The sequence below is a fragment of the Scatophagus argus genome, chromosome 8, assembly GCF_020382885.2.
Source record: "Scatophagus argus isolate fScaArg1 chromosome 8, fScaArg1.pri, whole genome shotgun sequence".
Taxonomy (NCBI): Eukaryota; Metazoa; Chordata; class Actinopteri; family Scatophagidae; genus Scatophagus; species Scatophagus argus.
Window position 1 is genome coordinate 25812197 of NC_058500.1, and position 21236 is coordinate 25833432.

Sequence of the window (21236 nt, forward strand, 5' to 3'; positions counted from 1 at the left end):
TCCACAAACTCCAGTATATCCAGAATTCTGCTGCCTGCCTTCTCACTAGAACCCGCTCCAGAGACCATATCACCCCCGTCCTCCAAAACCTCCACTGGCTCCCTGTCTCACAGCACATCCACTTCAAAGTCCTCCTTCTTACCTTTAAAGCTCTCCATAACCAGGCGCCTCCCTACATCACAGCTCTGCTACATCGCCACAACCCCTCCCGAAATCTTCGCTCCACCGATGCCAACCTTCTGTCCCCACCACCAAGTACCAGAGACTGAGACTGAGACTGAGCTTTTTCCACTGCCGCCCCCTCCCTCTGGAATTCCCTCCCAATTCACATCCAAGACTGCACTGACCTCCCCAAATTCAAATCCCTTGTCAAAACCTACCTTTTCAGAATTGCATTAAATGTGTGATTAATTCTTGCTTTTTACTGTGTTTTACTTTTTCGATTTGTTGTTTGTCTGTTTGTTTTATCCTCTGTATATAGTTTCAACCTAGTTATGTAAGTGTCTCTTTTAAACCACTGTAAAGTGTCTTTGAGTTTTAATGAAAAGCGTTATATAAAAATAAATGTACTATTATTATATTATTATAATGCTTAAATATCATAATAAAGGACATTGGCAAATATAGCAACAATGGTGCATTCATTTGCAGCAGCCGGTAGCTCCTTCATACGCTACATTTGTTTTAATCTATTATTTTCTCGGTTATACTGCTGAAGCACCTATTACCGATACACTCATTGACATTGGAGAAGGAGGCACAAGATTTGAATTAAGAGCAGCAGATTTTTTGGGGAGATCACTGCCCATGGCACGTTAGGATCGTCTTAAGGTTTCTTCTGGCTAATCTAAAAGTTATAAGAGCATTTTACATCTACAGAAAGAAGCTCTGCATCAGGCAGAGCTCATTTGATGTCTTCGGCTGGTCTGACAAGCTTACCAGCCTGCACAACTATTTGGGTCCTCCTGCTTTGTATATTAAAGGGGCATGCCAGAAAATTAGCTCATTCATCCATCATGGTTATAACCATTCAGTCTGTGACAACAGCTGTATAATGTCTTCGATAAAACAGGAAAACTGAGTTACAAGTGGTGTGGAGTGATCTGCTTGACACCCCATCAGACAGAATAAATGAAATGAAAGGAAAAGAAAGAAAGAAAGAAGGTCAGAGTGACTGACCGAGGCCACAAACAAGTCTCCAATCTTTTCGCTGTGATCCCACTCAGCCACACGGGACGCCAGGGCGATTTGGAACATTGCGTGGCACTGATGGATCTCCTGCACACGGTAAAAGATCTGATGCACCTTCTTGTGATTTAGGATACAGTTCTGTGGCTCCAGCAAAGGTTTCTGGTACTCCTAACAGACAGACAGACAGAAATGTCAGCTGGGCATACTGTAGATCTGCGCTTATGTTTGTTTTATGTTCACCTTCCATATACTATGCCATATCCTATACTTATGTTTTTTCCTGATAGCTAAATGATGACTTAAAATGTAATTTGTCTGGATTTAAGTAGAAAAATATCATCACCATGAAACATAAAGCGAGGAGTCAGGGAACACTTCCATCATTACTGAGGCTCCAACCAGAGCAACAACCGGTTGTACCACTCCTTATAATATGTTTATTTAAATATGTTTCACTTTTTAATGTTTAATTCTCCTTTTCCACAGATGACAGGTTTGACATGAAGTGTTACATTATCACTGCTACCTGATGACAGATGTGACTCACCTGGAGGATTCTCCTGAGAGAGTCCAGGTAGCTACTTTCACTCTGCACAATGGAGCTGAGGATGAGACGTCTGACAACCTGAAGAAGACAGTGACAAACTCTAACACTGAGATAAATGTGGAATAAGCACAACTGCAACAACTAATAATCACTTGTAAAATGCAGTTGGGTCCATGTATATTTGGAGTATATCTTTTTAGGCATTCAGCCAGGTAAAGGCTTTCTGCTTTAATTTGAGAGTTTCGACAAAAGTGTGGCTTTAACCACTTAGGAATTACAGCCATTTTGTACATCCACCCCCTTATTAATGGATCATAAATGATAGGAAAAATGGCTGACAAGCAGTTCTCATTAGCCCATGACAAATCAAGCAGATAAAGGTCTGGAGTTGGTTCTGAGTATGACATTTGCGTTCAACATGAGGTCCAAAGAGATGTCTATGTCTATGTCTATGTCACTATCACATTCTACAGTCAAGAGACTTTGTGAATGTAAATACAAGGTGAAAACCACTGGTAACACACAAAAACAGAAAGACCAGATTAGACTTTGCCAGAAATGACCTAAAAAAGCCTGCCCAGTTCAAAGTATGGGAAAGGAAAGGAACAGCTCATGATCAGAAGCATACCACATCATCTGTCAAACATGGAGGATGTAGTGTTATAGCACAGGCACATATGGTTGCCAATGGAACTGGGTCACTGGTGTTTATCAATGACCTGACTGCTAATAAAAGTAGCAGGGTGAATTCTGAAGTGCTTAGGGCTATACTATGTTCAGATTCTGCCAAATGGGGAAAGCTGATAGGATGCCACTTCATTATTGCAGATGGATAATGATCCAAAACATACAGGAAAGGCAATCCAAGACTTTCTCAAGGAAAAGAAATGGGATATTCTTCACTGGCCAAGTCAGTCACCTGATCTCCACCCAATAGAGCATGCTTTTCATTTAGTGAAGACAAGACTAAATGCAGAAATAATGGCAAAGCAACTCAAAAGAGGACACTCCTTTGGTCATGTCCACAGGTTCCAGACTTGAGGGAGTCATTGACTGCAAAGGATTTTCATCCAAGTATTAAAAACAATCCTTGTATTTGTAATTATGTTGATTTATCCCATCATTTGTGAGCCACCAAACATGGGGGTGGGTGTACAAATGGCTGTCTACAAAGTTGCTATCTACATGAACATCAAATGGGGCAACCCCTGACACATCACGGTGAAGATGCCTGATGCCTTCATGGCCATATTTGGGGATTTTAACCACATCATAATGGACTCAACCCTGCCCAAGTTTAAACAGTTTGTGAACTGCAGAACGACGGAAAATAAAACACATATCCTAATGTGAAGGAAGCATACAGCACCATAGCCCCCCCCCCCGGGCAAATCAGACCACAACCTAATTTATCTCAAGCCCAAGTACATCCCTGCAGTTCAGCGGCAACCAGTGACCACAAGAACTGTTCGGAGGTGACCACAGAAGGCCATGGAGACCCTGCAGGGTTGCTTTGAAGCGACTGACTGGGACTTTTTCTGTGATGCACATGGGGAGGACATTCACACTCTCACGGACTGTATTACAGATTATAGTAATTTTTGCACGGATAATATAGCCCCAACAATAAACCATGGGTGACCAAGGACATCAAGGCAGCCCTGAATAGGAAGAAGGCTGTCTTCAGGAAGGGGGACAGGGAGGAGATGAGGAGAGCGCAAAATGAGGTGAGGGACAAGATCAAGCACGACAAGGAGCAGTATAGGAGGAAGCTGGAGAGCAAACTGGCCCAAAACAACATCAGGGAGGTGTGGAACGGGATGAGAAGCATCACTGGTCAAGGAAGAAAGACTGCGGTGATGGGAGGAGACCAACAAGAGGCCAACAAATTATACCTGTTCTTCAACAGGTTTGATGTTGTGGACACTTCCCACCCCTCACCCACACTTCCAACACCTCTCCAGGGGTCATCACACCTCCTTGACTACTCCCCCAACCCTCCTCACCACCGTGGACTTCAACCTCAACCCCTCCCTCTTAACACCCCTCCCCCTCCAACACCATTGTCTTTTCCTAACAGGTCAGAGCCTCCAATCACCATCAGCAGGGATGCTGTGAGGATGGAGCTCAGCCGCCTACATCCAAGCAAGTCTGCAGGCCCAGATGGCTTGAGCTCCAAACTCCTGAAAGGATGTGCGGCCCAGCTGTGTGATGTTTTTCAGCACAATTTCCATATGAGCCTGAACATGATGGTTGTTCCTGCTCTGCTTGGTTCCGGTGCCAAAGAACAACCACACAAACTCACACAGTGACTCCGGCCCCTTGGCCTTAACATCACACGCCATGAAGTCATTGGAGAGGCTGGTCCTAAAGCACGTCCGATCAGTGGTGGAACCATACCCGGACCCCCTACAGTTTGCATACCAGCCACATATTGGAGTTGATGCCAACAGGCTCGATAAGCTCATCAGGAGAGCTGGCTCTGTCCTGGGAGTGGAACTGCAGTCTCTGGCAGAGGTGTCTGAGCAGAGGGCAGAGGATGCTGAGGAAACTGCTCAACATCCTCAACAACAAGTCACACCCCCTGCATGCCACACTGGAATCCTACCACAGCACCTTCAGTTGTAGACTGAGACCACCGAGGTGCTCCACAGGACGCCACAGGAAGTCCTTCCTCCTTGTGGCTATCAAACTCTTCAATTCATCCCCTTTCTCCACATAGGACAATTTATCCTGCTCTACAGTTAACACTTTAAGATTGCATCTGCACCTTATCTGCCATAATCTATCTATATCTCATGCATATACTATATACTCTGTTATTTTTTTTTATAGTACTCTGATATTTTTTTTATATATTATTATATTTTGTGGGGAAATTACTTTCTACTTTTGTATGCTTCTTTGTATTGCAACCCTGGCACAACAGTTTCCTGCAGGATCAATTAAATTTCAATTTATTTATTTTTATAGCACCTTATACAATCAAAATTGTCTCTAGATGCTTTATAGAGATCCAGAGCCTGAACCCCTGAGCAAGCAGTCAGTGGCAAGGAAAAATTCCCTTTTAACAGGAAGAAACCTTGAGCAGGACCCGGCTTGCAAGGGAGAACCATCCTGCTGATAGTCAATAAAGTTCTTATCTTTACTGTCATCTCAACATCTGCAGAAAGCTTAGTGTTCCACTGACAGCAACTTAGCAACAACTATGTAAACAGTAAGGTAAAATTGAATGGTCAAGTGAATGGTCAAGTCAAGTCAACAGAGTGTTAAAAACAACAAACAAGGGGTGAGAATGACTCTTTTATTGTGAAAATGGAGAAAGTTTTCCACTTTCAGACAATAAAACGGGAACTTCTTACTAAAACACAATCAAGCATAAAACAGGGCTTATATAATAAGAGGCGTAACCTTTTGATGGTATTTTTACTGATTGCATATTTGAAGTAAAATTATTATACAGTGACTTGCAAAAGTATTCATACCCCTGGAATTTTTCCACATTTTGTCATTTTGTTACAACCACAAACATAAATAAATTTTATTTGCATTTTATGTGAAAGACCAACACAACACAAAGCAGCATACAAAGCAGAAGAAAATTGTACATGATTTCTAAATTTTTTTACTGATAAAAAACTGAAGTGTGGTGTGCAAAAGTATTGTGCGCCGCTTTGTGTTGGTCTTTCACATAAAATGCCAACAAAATTTATTTATGTTTGTAGTCATGATGTGACAAGATGTGGAAAAGTTCCAGTTCCAATACATTACAAGTATTGAGGTCAATCATATGAAGCAGTGAAGCCATAATTATTATAATTCAAGGTCCACAAGCTATATTCTGCTTTTTAAAAAAACCTAAATGCTAGATATAATCCTCCTCCTGGTTTCTGCACAACACAAAGTGATTCATTTTGGAGAACATAAAGTGACCTTTGAAAGTTATCCGGTCATTCTGACACACTGGCACGTGCACCTGCACAAGCATTCATCATGTATACACACTCACATCCATAAACACACCTGCTGCCTGCTGAGCCCCTCTGGCATAGGACAGAGTTGTGGTGGAGGGTGCTTTAACTCACACACAGACACATCCATGTAACCTGGATCATCCTTTCCTTCACCTGCAAAATCGAACAAAGCCCCTTTATTAACACAGAAAATAACATGGGAATGTGTTCTGGTAGCTTTGTCACAGGTATGCACAATGTGACTGCAGGTTTAATTGCAACTATTTTTCATATTAATATTAATTGTGACTTTTTTCACATCACAACAGGTAGAGCCTTTCACAACACTTTCACAACACATTTTTTGTTAATTTTTGCATATTACAAAATACAAAACAAAAAGAATAAAGCACAAATAAACTAACTTGGAAAAGTAAATTAATCCAAGAGAACCACGGTAGATCAATGAATCACTTTGGTATCATTAATTCAATTAAAGAGAAGGAGCCCAATTTAGGAGTTGTTGGCTGTTTTATCCCAAAAACATAAAAACATTTGCTATTACATGTGTTTATAAACCCTATCCATGAACTGCCACCTTATTGTGGTGGAGGGCTTTGAGCACCCTGGGGGCATCAGTGGCCTAGGTTGGAGAAGGGTCACCGGTTTGTTTCTTAACCCCACAATATTGATTGATGCTGCCCACTGCTCCTGTGTGTGTGTGTGTGTGTGTGTGTGTGTGTGTGTGTGTGTATATATATATATATATATATATATATACTGTCAATAAAGCTGATTCTTGTTCTTCTTCTTCTTATAGGGATAGTAGTTGGTATTTTGAAAACCCAGCTGTTTTAACTTCTTGTGTTCCTTATCACATAGATGAGTCTCTTTCTTTTGATGGGATTTTGCAATCCACTGAATACATATAAAGTAATTACTTTGTTCTCCTGATTTAACATCCTATCCCTTAAGTCTAATATGTGTATGATGTTCCTCCATTGATTTTTTTTTTTTTGTTGGATTGAATCTTAACAAAAAAACATTTGTGCAACACAATAAAACAACAACCAAACTAAAACAACCTCTAATAGTGAAGTACAAAGGTACCGTCAGAATGGGGAGGGGAAGCTTCCTGGTGAAGAGCTCCTCCAGATGCGCTCTGCTATCCTAATTTAAGTATTATCAGGTATTTTCTGGGGTATTTTCCAAGATTATGTGTTAGTGGATAGTGTGTTAGAATTGTTTTGTGTTTCTGTTTCTTTTTCTTTTTCCCAGTCTCCCAGTGGCTCATCAGTGTTTTTGTGTGCCTGTCCAACTGGAGTGAGGCAGGGTGGGGCAGGCAGTTTACCTACACACCTGTTTCTCATCACTAGCCAAATCTCCTCTGCTACTTAAGATCGGCTCTCCCACTCCACCTTTGCCAGATCGTGCTGTCTCATGAAGTGGTACTCAGTCAGGATCTCTGCACCGTCCTCTTTATTTATATGTTCTCCAGAAATAATGTTTTCTATGTTCAAGTTCACCTGCCTGCCTTTGCCTGCTTCATCTCTAGCTCTGGGCTTTTGGTTTGTCTCTGGAAAAGAATTTTCTGTTTGGAACTCTAGACAGCAAATTGCAGAGAGGCACATCCTTTGTGTTAGCATTCCACTCTTCCACATCAGCCACTTGCTGCTCTACTTTATGTATTCTGGTTTCTGTGTTTTTCAGCTCTACCCCAATTTCACTTCTGGTTGATTTCTTCTTTAAAGTTCCCAAGCTCTTCCTTCTTATCTCGTTTGATTGTTTCGCAAAAACTCTTTAGTTCTTTCATCATGTCTGAATGTCCTGTCTTTGTTTTGGCATGGATTGCTTTGATGCTTTCGTGCAAGGTGCCCAAGTTTGTATGTTTGCTAGCTTCATCTGTGTTAGCAACTTCTCCTGTCACCATTTCCTCTTTGTTCTGGATATTTAGACTTATTGTGGTCTAAGCTTTGCAGACTATGCTGTCTGCATGCTCAGAAGTTCAACTGAATGTTTTTTAAATGCATTTTACTTATTTCAGAGAAGCCAGTGCTGCTCAACAGCAGGTTTCTCTTTTGGAAATAGTGATTTCCACATACTCAGACAGCATCCTTTCCAAAAAAAAAAAAAAAGATTCTGACAGACTTTATATTATAGATAGGAGGACAGTAGTCTCTTTCTAACATTTTTTGAATGCAGAGAAGGAGTTTGAAAATTTAATGAATCCAACAAGCTCTTTCCAAATCTGCAAACCCCTGCATATGTGGCAGGATGCAATCATTGGTACTGATGAGTTTCAGCTGGGTAATGGCTTTGTCCTTGCTTCGGGTGCACACTGCCTCACCACGGCCGACTTTGCCTCTGGCTGTCTTACCTGACGCCTGGCTGGTTGTTCGGCGGGCAAGCTGCTCCCGTCGCTTTCTGCTGTTTCTTTGTGTGTGTGTGTGTGTGCGCATGCATTGGAGGGGTGAGGGAGTAGCTCTGGACTTGTTTCTTTTGTCCCAAGGTTATTGTGTGTTTGTTGTTTTCCGTGGTACATCCTTTACTTTCCGTTGTGATAGTTGGTTTGATTGCAACCCACAAATAAGATTATTCTTTTAAATTTAGTTTGGTTATTGCAGGCTGCATTGATTTATTAGTGTTTTTCATCAAACAGATTTTCTGAATTTGACTGAGTTTTTTTTTTATTTTTTATTTTTTTTGTTGTTGTTTTGGATACAGGTTTGTTATTATTCTCCTTTTAAATCCATTGCTTTTTATTCTCCCCCATTGTATTGATCCTACAGTGGTGGATTGGTGTCCTGGTGGTGGTGTCCCTCTTGTGTTGCACGTCAGGTTGATTTCACTTCATTTTTATTTGTTTCACGTGTGGTGTTTTGTTTTTGTATGGACGGTTTGTCACCGTTGGTCTCAACTCTGATTGGTTCTAATTATTTTCTCCCAGTGAGTGATGTGTTTTATTTATACTAGTCCTTTTTTTAAATAATTAACTTGGAATAAAATTTATTTGTACAACTCAACTACTGTCTCTGCCTCTGTTGCAAGCGGACCTGAGTGCCTTTCATTTTTTTGGACATCAGTTTGAAAGAAGTCCCTGGGCGAAATTCCCATGGTGGCATTGTCTGGCAACTATGATCTACTGACACGATCCCAGCATACATGCCATCACGCTGCCACACAAACAACACTCACACTGGTACATTTAAGTTTACACCTTTTCCCTAATATGGTTTTTTTTTTTTTTTTTTTTTTTTTTTCTGGCGTTGTGAGTGTGTGGGGGACGGGAGTTTGGATGAGCTCACATAAGCATTTATTGACTTGGTTGATAATTGGTTGTGATAGATGCTGAAATCTGGAAGCCTCAAGAGGTCAAAGGAGTGGAAAATGGGGCCAGACGGAGCAGTGAAAGCAGACTATGTAATTGTGCAAATGATTTTCTTTTGTAAAGAGTTCCAGCTTCCAGCGTTTGGTAACGTATTACGCCACTTCCTGTTTCTGCTCTACTAATTCACTTGCCAGCGTTTGGTGCTCGGTGGTATTGATATACTTCAATCAATATACTTTGTGTTAGCTTTTATTGTTTTTACAAATAAGCACACAAGCACTTTGGGAAGAGTTTATTAACCGCATGATCATCTCGGTTCTCTCCTTTGCTGATCCCCGCTCTGTCTGTCTGTCTGTCAAGCTTAGCTTAGTGCTAGCATGGCTTCTTCCACTCGCTTTTCCTCTGCCTCTCCCGTCTTCTGTAAGGTGTGTGAAATGTTTAGCTATTCCTCTGCCTCTTTTTACCGAGAGTGAGATGTGTAGAAAGTGCAGCTTATTCACAGCTTTGGAGGCGAGGCTAACTGAGTTAGAGGCCCGGCTCCGTACTGCAGATCACAGTCCATTAGTCCCGACAGCTAGTCTGTGCCGAGACCGGCCGACTTTAGCTGATGTCAGGGAGGTTGGGTGGCTGTTTGAAAGAAGCGTAGTCCAAAACAAAGGCCCGTGGTTCACCACCAACCGCTTCATATGTCTAACCGCTTTTCCCCACTCAGCGACACACCTGCTGAGAAACCGACCCTGGTTATTGGCGATTCTGTTTTGCGATATGACACCGGCGACCATAGTCAAATGCATCCTGGGGGCCATATTAGCAGAGATGGCATTCATGCGGCTCTTATTTCTACCAATATGGCCAAGTTTATTATACAACCAACCCCCTGACAACCCAGGATCGAGGCCAGGAAGCAGAGTCGCTGTCTTACACACTTCTCTGTTGCTTCTGTAGGACTGCCGCCCTCCGTTAAAAGTAGAATAAATAAAAATATAAATGCACACAGTAATACTAAGTTTAACAATCCCATAGAAATAGTGTCAGTGTCTCGTCCTCCCATAGTCCAACCAGCACAAAATTTAAGATTCCTAAGATGGCGCTGTCCCAGATGGCAGCCCGCAGCCGCAGCTCTCGTTGTGTTTTTTAGTCTTTATACATTGGTTTATTCCTGCTCGGTTGTTTTCTCTGATTATTCACAACCATTCAGAAAAGTTGTGGCGATGGCTGGGTTAAGTTTTATTACTCTTCTCCGTGTTTTTCTGTTACTTTTACTACTCTTTGTAACAGAGAACGTTGCCAATAGCGGTAGGGGCATTGTTTACACGTGCAAACAGCTGATTGTGCTGTGTAAGCCCGTGCCGCTGCCGGAGACAGACCTGTGGTCCCACAGGGGTTACGGAGGAGACGCCGGGGTTGCAGGTCCACAGTCAAACGGAGGGAGAGGAGGAGAAGACATAAACCAGCGGTCCCAGCGATCATAATGGGAAACGTGAGGTCTTTGGGGAATAAGACGGACGAACTGGCATCACTAGTGAGAGAGAGTTCACGTCCACCATTGTTATCGCTGTTTACATCCCCCCCGTCAGCTGATGCAGCGGTGGCCTGTGAAGTCGTCAGCTCCACCGCAGCCAAACAACAGACTGAACACCTGGATGCATTCATGGTTATTACAGGAGACTTTAATCATGCTTCATTGTACAAAACTTTAAATAACTTTCACCAGTATGTCGACTGCCCCACCAGAGACAATAAGACACTGGATCTCCTGTATGTTAATGCCATGGATGCATATGATGTCACAGCCCCCCCTCCTCGGCAGGTCAGACCACAACTTGGTCATGGTTGATGACTCCCAAGTATGTCCCTCTTGTGAAGAGGCAGCCCGTGCACACCAGGACAGCGAAGAGGTGGACACAACAGGCTGCTGAGGCACTGCAGGACTGCTTCGAGTCAACAGACTGGGATGTACTCTGTGAGCCGCATGGGGAGGACATATGATGACTGACTGCATCACCCAGTACATCAAATTCTGTGAGGACACCACCATGCCAGCCCGGACCGTGCACTGCTACTCCAACAACAAGCCCTGGATCACCAGTGACCTGAAGGCACTTCTGAACAAGAAGAAGAAGGCTTTCAGGTCTGGCATCACACCTAGGATGCTGAAGACCTGTACCAGCCAGCTGTCTCCTGTACTGGGACATCTATGTCACCTGAGTCTGAGTCAGGGGAAAGTCCCGACACTGTGGAAGATGTCCTGCCTGGTTCCAGTCCCCAAGAGGTCGAGGCCATCTGATCCGGCAGACTACAGACCAGTCGCCTTCACATCTCATGTGATGAAGGTCCTGGAGAGACTGGTCTTAGCCCAGCTGAGGCCACAGGTGAGGATGTTTCTGGACACCTTGCAATTTGCCTACCAGCTCCATTTAGGAGTTGACGATGCGGTCATCTACCTGCTGCAATGAGCCCATTTGCATCTGGATGGTAGAGGAGGCACTGTGAGGATCACACTCTTTGATTTCTCCACTGCTTTCAACACCATTCAACCTCTGCTGCTGGGTGAGAAGCTGCGGGTGATGGGTGTTGACGACGCAAGGATCTCCTGGATTACTGACTACTTGACAGGAAGACCACAGTTTGTCTGTCTGGGCAACGTCCTGTCTGATGTGGTGGTCAGTGATGTAGGAGCTCCACAGGAAACTGTGCTTTCTCCCTTCCTCTTCACCTGATACACCACTGACTTTCAGTACAACTCTGAGTCATGTCACCTGCAGAAGTTTTCTGATGACTCAGCTGTTGTCTGGTGTATCAGAGAGGGAGAGGAGGGAGAGTACAGGACACTGGTGGACAACTTTGTACAGTGGTCTGCACAGAATCATCTGGGACTGAATGTCACCAAGACCAAAGAGATGGTGATTGATTTCAGGAGGAAGAGGACGCCTTCACAGCCACTACGGATCGGGGGGAGGTGGTGGAGGAGATGGAGGACTACAGATACCTGGGAGTAGTGATCGGTAATAGACTGGACTGGACTTCTAAGCTGAGGCTGTGTACAAGAAGGGGATGAGCAGACTCTATTTCCTGAGGAAGCTGAGATCCTTCAACGTGTGCAGCAAGATGTTGGAGATCTTCTACCAGTCTGTTGTTGCCAGCGCCAGTTTCTTTGCTGTTGTATTTTGGGGCAGCAGCATCAGAACCAGCGACACTAACAGACTTGATAAAATCATCAAGAAGGCTGGCTCTGTACTCGGTCTCAGGCTGGAGTCTTTTGAGACCGTGGTGGAGAGGAGGACGCTGAATAAACTGTTATCCATCATGGACAATGAACAGCACCTTCTCCATCACACAGTAGACAGACAGCGGAGCACCTCCTCCCACAGGCTGCTACAGCTCCGCTGTCGAAGGGCCCGATACAGGAAATCTTTCCTGCCACATGCCTTCACACTGTACAATAACAGCTAAACTCTGGTCGTAACATACAGTCACTAGGCACTTATGTTTTACTCACTCACCTTCCATTCTACTGGCACCTTACATTCTCCCTCTACTTTGTTTTGCACTACATTACACTGTTGCTGTATATATACTTTTTTATATTGCCTTGTGTATATATATTTTATATATGCCACTTTTTATTTTGCTATTTTTAACATTTTGTTTAGCCTGTTGTGTGTATTGCTGCTGCTGCACTGCAATTTCCCAGCCTGGGATCAATAAAGTATATTTATCTATCTATCTATCTATCTAAGAAGTGTTAATCATAGTAACCTCATAAAAATACACTTGCAAATATTTAGAGCCAAAAAATAGGACAATCAGTTGTGGATTATTAAATATACGATCTCTCCACCCTAAATCCCTCCTAGTCAGTGATCTAATTATTGGTTACGGGATGAAGAGCAGGGGCGGTTCTAGGCAGGCATATATGAGGGGGCAGGCAGAAATGTGAAGGGGGCATCATGCATACACATCATGCTCCAGCACTGTTTTTCCCCTGTGCTTATAGTAACAGTGTTTTTTTTCATTGAATTGGGTTAGCTAGCTGAGCAGCCAGTTGCAGAGAGATGAGAGGAATCTGATACTGTATCGTGTCCCTTTTTCGGCTGATTTTTCCGCTACTGCAGATAATTTTGTCAACTTGTAATATATTAATTTTGTGAGTGTATTAAAATGTGTTTTTTTTTCAACTTCTAAAATTTTGATTTGCCCCTGTGTAGAGCCGGCCTCGATGAAGAGTATGTTAGCTTAAATGAATCAACTCCGTCTGGTTATATTAACTATCATTTTCCTTGAGGCACAGGCCGAGGAGGAGGAGTGGCAGCAATCTACCACTCCAGTCTTCAGATTAACCCCAAACCTAAATCTATCTATAGTTAATTTGAGAGTCTCACTCTGAGCCTGTCTCACCAAAACTGGAAGTCAGAAAAGCCAGTTTTATTAGTTGTTGTGTATCGCCCACCTGCTGCTGCTTACTCAGAGTTCCTGTCTGAGATTTCTGACTTCTTATCTAGTTTAGTGCTCAGTACAGATAAAGTCATTATAGTAGGTGACTTTAACATTCATATGGATGTTGACTCTGACAGTCTTAAGACAGCCTTTAGTTCACTCTTAGATTCAATAGGTTTCCTTCAGATAGTGAATGAACCAACACATTGCCATAATCACACACTCAATCTGGTTCTCACCTACGGCCTAGAAACTAAGAACCTGTTAGCTGTCCCTCAAAACCCTCTCCTTTCAGACCATTCACTTTTAACTTTTGAACTAACTCTAACAGACTTTACAGCACACAACAATAAGGTCTACTATACCAGATGCCTCTCTGAAGATAGCGTAGACAGATTTAGGGATGCAATCCCATCACAGCTCCCCTCAGCACCATGTACCAGTACAACAGAGCATACTGATTTAAATGTCACTCTTGGAGAAATTGATTCTTCTGTCAACAACACTGCAGCCACATTGCACACAATTTTAGATATGGTTGCTCCACTGAAAAAAAGGTTAGAAATCATAGGAGGCTAGCTCCTTGGTATAATTCAATATACGAACACTTAAACAAACATCAAGATGGAGAGGAAGTGGTACTCCTCCAAATCAATCCCAGTTCAATCCCAGAGGGCCTGGAAAGTCTATTGGCATAGAAAAAGGCTCTTCGCAAAGCCAGAACTGCTTATTATTCAACATTAACAGAGCAAAACAAAAACAACCCACGTTTTCTCTTTAACACTGTAGCCAGGCTGACAAAGAGTCACAGCTCTGTTGAGCCTTGTATTCCTGCAGCTCTTAGTGTAGCTCGTAGTGAAGACTTCATGAGTTTCTTCATCAATAAAATCAATAACATTAGAAAAAAAAATCAATAAAGATCTCCCCAGAATAGCCGATATAGTCCCATCTATAGAAACCTCTTTTAATCCTACTCCATCTCTGAACAGTTTCCTGCCCATAGACCTCCCCGAGCTGACCTCCAGCATTAACAAATCTAACCCAGCTACATGTCTATCAGACCTTTGCTTAAAAAACCTTCACTTGACCCAGACATCTTAGCAAACTATAGGCCGATATTCAACCTCCCATTTTTATCTAAAATACTTGAAATAGTGCTTGCAAATCAGTTAATTGATCACCTACACAGGAAGAGTCTGTTTGAAATGTTTCAGTCTGGTTTCAGAGCCCATCACAGCACAGAAACAGCACTGGTTAAAGTTACAAATGACCTCCTCATGGCATCAGACCGCGGGCTTGTCTCCATACTCGTTCTACTGGATCTCAGTGCTGCTTTTGACACTGTAGATCACAACATTTTATTACACAGATTAGAACATGAGACTAGGATCACAGGGACTGCGCTATGCTGGTTCAAATCATATTTAACAGATAGATTTCACTTTGTTCATGTTAATGATGTTTCCTCTTCATATATAAGGGTTAGCCTCGGTGTTCCACAAGGTTCATTGCTTGGGCCCATCCTGTTCACCTTATACATGCTCCCTCTAGGAAATATTATTCAGAAACATGGCATAAATTTTCCTTGTTATGCTGATGACACTCAGCTGTACTTATCCTTAAAGCCTGAAGAAAAAGCATGTTCACCATTGTCAATGGCATCACTGATTTTTTTCAATTAAATCAAGAGCCGCCATTCAAGTAGTACTGTGTTTCCTGAAGTCTTACTGGGAGAAGGTAAGAATCTTGAATTTGTTTAAGCCATTAAGTCTATAGTACACTATCCTTTCCAGTACCTTGGACAGGCTATGCAGTATGGAAATTGGCCTGTAAATTTAGTCATTTTTGGTACCTCCCAGTGATTAAGGATAGGTTTATACAGTAAACAAATGTTTCCAGGATAACATTCACAATGGCCTTTAGGATTGTGCTGCAGATTCCACCAGCACCAGCTGTATGTGAACTTTTCATATTCATATTGATTTTGTAGACCTCATCTCCATCAGCAGGCCTCAGGAAAAATGAGCTAGGATAACTTCCAAGTAGGTATCGACTATAAGAAGTACCTTGTAATTGAGGAATTTTGCTAGCAAGATTCTCACCAAGTGAAACAAAGTGGTCATTAAAGCAGTTTGTTAATTTTAGCAAATCATTACTGTCTTTTCTGTCAGTGTCAGGAAGCACTGTACCTTTGTGCTCTCTTGCAAGAACTTCATTTAGTATCTGCCATGTTTTCTTGGAGTCACCCTGAGTTAATTGAAAACCGTTCAGTGTAGTGATATCTTTTACTTTTCCATATTAAGTGTGTGAGTTTGTTCCTGAAAAGGGAATACTTTTCCTTGTTTCTATTGTTAGGATTTTTTAAATAGCGTTTGTAAAGTTTATTTTTTTGGTTGATTAACTTTAAAATACCCTTTGTTAACCAGGGATTACAATCTTTAGTACGGGATGCCGCCGTCTTCCCCGGTATAGCACGCAGGGTGAAATTAGTTATAGAAGTAATTAAGGTTTTGTAAGCCATATCAGTATCATTGCGAGAATAGACAGAGCACAAATTATTGGGCTTCAGATGTTCATGCAAATTATGTATTGATCTTTTATTATGTGTTTTGAATTTAGATTTGTGGGAAGATGGTGAATATTTATTTAGGAAGTCAAGAGATAATATTAAAGGAAAGTGGTCAGTAATATCAGAGATCACCACATCAGACGTTGAAGACTGTGGATATTAGTGATGATGTTGTCAATAGTGTATCAATAGTAGGGAAGAAAGAGGAGGAATAAATCATATTTAGGAAATCGTGTTTAGAAGTGTTATCCTTAGCAATGTCAATGTTAAAGTCTCCTAGAATAATGCACTCCTTTTTACTGTCATTGATATGATAAAGAAGTTCATGAAATTTCAGCAGGAAAGTATTAAGGTCAGAACCAGGGTGACGATAAATTACTCCAATTATAAGAGTTTCTGCATTATTTAAAGTTAACTGTATGAATAGGGAGACCATCAGCAATAACCAGATCTTCATGGATTACAGTAGTAAAGTTTGAATTTATGTATAAACATACACCACCACCACTCTTATTTAGTGTAGCCATCAATACCTAAGGTATCCAAGTGAGCGGTCTCATTAAGCCAGGTCTCGCTGCAACCCACAACATCAAAGCCACAGTCAGTGATGGACAGAAGGCAGTTTTGTGTCTGTTAATTCATTTTACCCATGGTTATACCTGTCTGTCACAAGCAGTTTGTTCATCTGCCTAGTCAGGACTGCTTCTAAATGTATGCACATTCTGAAATCTATGCCTAGGAAGAAATAATTTTTCCACAAATTGGATGCATTTTGTGCCCTTGTTAATCTGAGATCCTGTTTTGTACCTGTGGAGTCTTTTCTTTGCAGGAATGACACTTTGCGAAACATGGCTAACTTCGTTTTCTCTAAACTGTCTTTGGTACCATTCCTCGTTGCTTTCATCAACTGCTGCACCTGGAAAACACAATGTATGTATTTATGTATAACTTACAGATAATAAAATCCAAAAACACAACCACTAATTTGCAACAAATAAAATTTGTTATTTTATTCTATTTGATCTTTTTTTTTTCAAAAGTAAAGTGAGAACTCATTTGTATCTAGTTATTCTGTTTGTCATTCCAAGGTTCTCCACTAAGATCATTTAAGTTAATCAGATCTAACGCCTCTAAATGGTCAGGAGAACAAAACCTTCCTTCCTAAAAGACTGAGCTATATCCACGAAAAAAGGAGGGCAACAAGAGAGAAACACTGGGAGTGATAAGCTTCAGTCAGAGTTGTCTACCTTAGTGTCACAGCTCTGTCTTATGTTGGCAGTATGAGGGGAACTGAAATGCACTGCCAGTTCCCTCCTGGTGACAGTACAGTGTTCCTTCTGTCTCAGCGCATGTGCAGGCAGCTGGCTGTCCAACACAAACCACACAGAAGAAAATCAGTGTTTAGGATTAAGACAAGTTAAACTCAACAAGAAAGATCAACTAAATCAACATCATACACGGAGACCAGGACTTGCTTGGACAAGTTAAATATCAAAATGTGTGCAGATACCTAAACCTTTCACACAAGATTTGTTGGCAAATCAATTACTGAATATACAAAAATCTGTCTGAGGTCAAATAACAAGAGTGGCAATATTTTTGATGACTGAACATGATTTAATTATTATCGTGTAATGTAACTGAAGATGTTATTACTGATTTTTGACACATTTTCAGATGCTGTTGACTGTTTCAAATTTTACAAGTAATGTACACATACAGATTTTTAGTTGTGTTATGTTTTAGAAAGAAGCATCATTAATGACTGAGAATAACATACAGGACAAAATCCAACAAGACTATTATCCAACACAATCACTAAAAAGAGATTGTTTAGCTTTTTTATGCTGCAACCTAAGATAAGATAAGATAGTTTTTATTGTCAATGCAAATACAATGAAACTGAAAAGAGACACTGCTGAAGGTGCATTTTGCTAAAAACAAGAACAAGCAATAAAGACAAGATAAATAAGAACACCACAAGTACATAAGATGTCAGTTATATAAAAAAGTGAATATATTGGACATTTACAAACAAAGGCAAGAAAAAGGAGGAAAAGTGTGAATAAGAAGGACTGTAAACTCTACAGAGAGAGCTGACAACAGACATTATGCACTGTGTTAATATCTTTATAACAACCAACTGCTTTTACCAGACTACCTATTGTAGGTTAAGATATCTGCAGAACAAGAATGGACTGTCTGAGCTCAGGCAGAATAAAGGAATAGGGCACTCTCGCGGTTTTACACATTACAATGCTGAGGCCATACTTCTAAGTATGGTTATGCCTTAATTAAGAAACTGTTGCCCAGCATTGAACCTCCACAGGATCAATCTATGCTGCATGTGAGCCGGTCAGTTTTGCCAACTGCCAGAAACCAACCACTCAAATAAACTTAATTCTTTTAAGACATGACAGAACATGTTAAAAACCAATCAGAAAATACTAACACGCAAACACTACCAATACAATGAAAACAAACAAAAACCAGAATCTGCAACATGCCTTCTCATGAATTTTAAATTCTACCCTGGTCTAGAAGAACCTGCTTGAATTTGCTATTTACACACCACACATAGATTACCAAGTCCTATAAATCCATTTTCGTAGTTCACAAAACGTAATTTAGAATTTTAATTTTAAAAAAAAGTCAAAAAAGGTTAGACTTCAGATATCAGATTCCATCTGTGTCTGAAGAGTAATACAATTTAATGACCTACCTCTTGTTAGCTGTTATTTAATATGATTATAACCTCAGAAGACACTTACCTCATAAATAAGTGAATTCTGCCAAATCAGTCCTACTTCAAAACCCTCATTAAAAACATCTAGCTTATCCATCCTCTACATTCAAAGCAGCTGATAAACTAATTATTACTTTCGATTAACAACGAAACATCTCCACACCGAAAGCTTACTTGAGTCTTCTAAACATTAACACATGAGCTGAGTGGGGAAAATCCAACAGCAGGAGTAACACATGGTTACAGAAGCAGAAGACAGAAGTGCTGACAAAGTGAGGGCCTGCCAGAAATAATTCATTTCCTCTTCTCATCAAACCAGGTTTCATTCATACTGTAGGCCATGAACTATAATCTAGCTAATTAATTAATTCCCACTAAGGTGATGTTTGGGTTGGGCTAATATGACCTTTTTGCAGTCAGTACACACAGATTTATGGATTTTTTCTAGCAACTTTCAATTAATTCAACAGTGTAAATACTAAAGAAAAGCCCGGAGCCCTCCTCCATCAAGCTAGAAACCTGGCCTGATCTAAAAACTGCACTCACGAATATTTTGATATCAACATTGAGTTGATTGACTATGGGAGGGTGTAGCTTATAGGGACAAGCTCACAGAGAATCATCACAAACTTTGCAGTTTCTCTCAGTTCCTCCATCGCGGTTTTCTGTCTTTCAGTTCATTTTTTGATTTGTGGGGATCACAGTTTTACTGTTTTGGTTTCCTTTAGTCCCCTCAACACCCTGGTTTTCACCAGTGCACCAGCTGTTGCCAAGGAGGAAGCTCTTAAAGCACATACACCAACTGCTCAGCAGAAAACAGAGTAGAGACGAGCTAGTGAACATAGTGAAAGATTTAGCAGCTAAAGAGCCAGATAATGTTGTGTCATTGTTGTGTTAGCAGCTTCTTCTGCTGCCTAAAATCTCATGTGCATTGCAGTGGTTAGCACTGTCGCCTCACAGCAAGAGGGTTTGAATCCTGGTCTGGGCCCTTCTGTGTTTGCATGTTCTGCCTGCGCCAGTGTGGGTTTTCTCTGGGTACTCTGGCTTTCTCCCACTATCCCAAAAACATGCACATTAGGTTAATTGGCTACTCTACATTGCCCCTGTGAGAGTGTGTGTGTGTGTGTGTGTGTGTGTGTGTGTGTGTGTGTGTGTGTGGTTGTCTGTCTTTGCATGTCAGCCCTGCGATTGACTGGCAACAAGTCCTGGATGTACACCATCCCTTGCCCGTAGTCAGCTAGGATAGCCCCCCCTCCAAGACCCTGATGAATAAGTGATGGATGGATGGAATTATGACCTCAAAAAACAATATGCTCTCCAGTTATTAATATTTTATTTTATTACTATTATTCAGTTCTTTATTACACAGTTTGTGCAAGGTGGCTATCAACCAGCCTCTACAGTGCTAACTGCTGTCATGAAGTCTTAATTTTCATAAATTCACTTCAACTACAGTACAACCATGTTACCCTCAATTGCATCTTTTCTTTGTGCCTCAGTGTATATGACTATGCCCACTGACTATGCATGAAGAGATGCAAAAACAGCATGCAAGGAGGAAGAAACGAAGAAAGACATTTTAAGAGAAATGGTTTGAGATGCACTGAACAATCGGCCAGGGACCCGAATCGGCCGGGTTTCAGCATACTCGACCCAGACCCGAGCTGAACACATTTTGAAGAAGCTAGCAAAGATATCAGTGCACCCCGAGAAATTATATGTCTATTCCTCTGAAGCATCACATGAAAGAACACGTTTCTGATGACAGCAGCAGCTGATCACAGTTGGATTGGCTGTCAGTTGGCCTTAAGAGCTGTAGAGGCTTTTGATGGAGTTGTGTTTGTGCAGAGCAGCAGTGTTTTCTCTCTGTCATTTGTTAGCCGTTTAACAAACACTTGCACATGAATATGCTGCATTCTGTATTTATACTGTGCAAGGTGTTCTGCTACAGGCACAGGAGACGTTTCTACTAGCAGAATGTGTCTTTATATTTTTTATTCAATAATTAAATTTGTATTTATTGATATTATGATTATGAACTCCTTATTTAATAACCCAGTATATGATTATGGATTTATTAGGCTAAATGTTGCAGGGCATGTTGAAATTATTCATCCTCAGGAATTATCAGCGTCACAGGTGACAGAATGGAAATGAAAATAAATGATGTAAGAAGTGTTTCTTGCTGACAGACAGGTTCTTCATTATCCATAGTTCCAATATTTCTGGTATTATTGAGGTTGATACACATCTCTGTTTGCATGCTCCTTCTCTCGACCCCACCCCCACCCTCTCTCTCTCTCTCTCTCTCAATCTGTCTTGATTTTACGAAACAAAAGACACTCCCAGAGGGGGAATAAATCTATAATCTAAGACACGTGTCAGACACAAGGCCCGTGGGCCGCATCCCGCCTGCCAAGCCATTTTATGTTGTCCGCAAGAGGTTAAAGGGTTTTATTTATTAT

At 41.3% G+C, this 21236-nt stretch overlaps 1 protein-coding gene across 2 annotated transcripts in view; it reads right to left on the reverse strand.

Moving 5' to 3' along the window:
* LOC124063080 (rho guanine nucleotide exchange factor 10-like protein) overlaps positions 1–19556 on the reverse strand; it is an 81029-nt gene extending 61473 nt beyond the window's left edge. The window contains exons 1-6 of one of the 2 annotated variants that reach the window (XM_046396378.1): positions 18797–19556; positions 17273–17390; positions 16833–16941; positions 5762–5865; positions 1739–1816; positions 1180–1359 (exon numbers count right to left, since the gene is read on the reverse strand). In XM_046396378.1, the coding sequence (XP_046252334.1) occupies positions 1180–1359; positions 1739–1816; positions 5762–5865; positions 16833–16941; positions 17273–17390; positions 18797–18801 (594 nt within the window). In that variant the 5' untranslated portion in view covers positions 18802–19556. The remainder of the gene's footprint in view (positions 1–1179; positions 1360–1738; positions 1817–5761; positions 5866–16832; positions 16942–17272; positions 17391–18796) is intronic. The other variant, XM_046396379.1, reaches the window with a different exon arrangement.
* Positions 19557–21236: the final 1680 nt, after the last annotated feature.